Source organism: Euprymna scolopes, chromosome 20, assembly GCF_053919585.1.
Source record: "Euprymna scolopes isolate OS-2025 chromosome 20, ASM5391958v1, whole genome shotgun sequence".
NCBI lineage: Eukaryota > Metazoa > Mollusca > Cephalopoda > Sepiida > Sepiolidae > Euprymna > Euprymna scolopes.
Genome location: NC_136501.1, coordinates 224,091 through 226,200, shown reverse-complemented (window position 1 = coordinate 226,200; position 2,110 = coordinate 224,091). Strand labels below are relative to the sequence as shown.

At 34.6% G+C, this 2,110-nt stretch overlaps 1 protein-coding gene across 1 annotated transcript; it reads right to left on the bottom strand.

Annotated features, from left to right (window-relative positions):
- Positions 1–276: 276 nt before the first annotated feature.
- LOC145241275 (uncharacterized) lies at positions 277–1,822 on the bottom strand. The gene has a single exon (XM_080104015.1). It carries the CDS (start codon positions 1,674–1,676, stop codon positions 420–422), a length of 1,257 nt encoding a protein of 418 aa, XP_079960141.1. The 5' UTR covers positions 1,677–1,822; the 3' UTR covers positions 277–419.
- Between the last annotated feature and the right edge of the window lie 288 nt (positions 1,823–2,110).

Sequence of the window (2,110 nt, the reverse complement as noted above, 5' to 3'; positions counted from 1 at the left end):
TAGATCATTCATTAGAGGTATTTACATAATTTGTTGTTGCTGTTTGCTTAGTGGCCATCAGCCAAATAGATATTGTATCCAGAATTAGATTTTTCAGACTTTCAAATAAGAGATAACCAAATTTTCACTAATAATGTGTGTGCCGACCATATACTTTTATAACCATTTTGGAGTCGAGCCTCATTTTATCCGGCTATGATCATTTATTTCACACACTTAAACTATAGCAGTGAAGTTTTATTGTAAATGTAATTTTGAGTAAGTTATTTAATGAACTGCAGTTTTGGGGGCTGTTGCTATTCTTATTGCTTTGTTGTCATTGCACACAGTCAATTTTTATGTCAATTCTATGTGAGAATTATGGTTATAAAATAATACCACACCAGTGAAACTGACAGGCAATACTAGTTATTTGTATGTCAATTCTGATGTGATGGTCTTATTAAATGTTTTCTCATATGTATTTTTAAATGAGAGAGAAATGAGATTCCTTTACCACATACATCACAAGAATAAGGATAGTCGCCAGTGTGCTTTCTCATGTGTACTTTTAAATGATTTCTGGTTCGAAATTCCTGAGCACACACTTGACAAGAATATGGGTTATCTCCAGTGTGTGTTATCATATGTATTTTTAAATTAGAACTAGTTGAAAATGCTGCCCAGCATATGTCGCAAGAATAAGGTTTTACTCCAGTATGTCTTCTTATGTGTCTTCTTAAGGCAGAATTGTCTGAAAATGCTGCACCACACACTTGACAAGAATAAGGTTTTTCTCCAGTGTGTGTTCGCATATGTTTCTTAAAACTAGAATTGTCTGAAAAAGCTGTACCACACACTTCACAAGAATATGGTTTTTCTCCAGTGTGTATTCGCATGTGTATTTTTAACTGAGTATTAGTTGAAAATGCTGATCCACAAACTTCACATGGATGTGGCTTCTCTCCAGTGTGTGTTCGCATATGTGTTTTTAAGTATTTGGTTAAAAATGATTTACCACACACATCACAAGAATAGGGTTTCTCTCCAGTGTGCCTTCGCCTGTGACTTTCGAGACTCAATTTAGTTAAAAATGCCGCGCCACACACATCACAAGAAAAAGGCTTTTCTCCAGTATGTGTTCGCAGGTGGCTCTTTAATTGAGAATTAGTTGCAAATGTTTTACCACACACTTCACAAGAATATGGTTTCTCACCAGTGTGTGTTCGCATGTGCGTATTTAGAGAAGAATTGGTTGAAAATGCCCTGTCACACACCACACAAGAGTAAGGTTTCTCCCCAGTATGTCTTCGCATGTGTATTCTCAGATCAGAATTCCTCAAAAATGCTGTGCCACACACTTCACAATTAAAAGGTTTTTCACCGCTGTGAGTCTGCATGTGATTTCTTAAATGCGACTTATCTGAAAAAGATGAACCACACATTTCACAACCAAAAGGTTTCTCTCCAGTGTGCGTTCGCATATGGACTTGTAAATGAGCATTGCGTGAAAATGATGTGCCACAAACCTGACAATCAAATGGTTTTTCACCAGTGTGTGTTCGCATGTGGATTTTTAGTTGAGAATTGAATGTATATGCTATACCACACACTAAACAAGAATAATGTTTCTTTTTAGTGTGCGATTGTTTGGATCTTTTTAACTTAGAATTTCTTGAAAACGCTTTGCTAGACATTTCAGAAAATTTGCTTTTACTCCAAGTTTGTTGGATCAAAGCCTGTATTTATAATATTATAATAAAGAAATAAACGATATTTTTGGAGATTCAATTCACACATGAATTCTAGATGGATAATGGTTGAAAGATTTGAGTACACATTTCATAAGAATGTTTTACTTTCTGTGTGTGTGTGTATGCATGTGCTATTTTAGATAAACACTGAACAAAAATGATGACTCAGGAAACAATACTGTCCGTATCCTTCCAATGCATGGAGTCTCATTTTTCCATTTGGATATATCTTTTTATACGTATACTGAATAACAATTTTAAGCCATACATTTCACAAGATAAACATTTAAATGTCATCACTTCTCCTTTACCATGGATATTATTTGAAAATGACAATTCCAAAGACCTTTTTGTTTTATTGATGTATTTCATCAGCA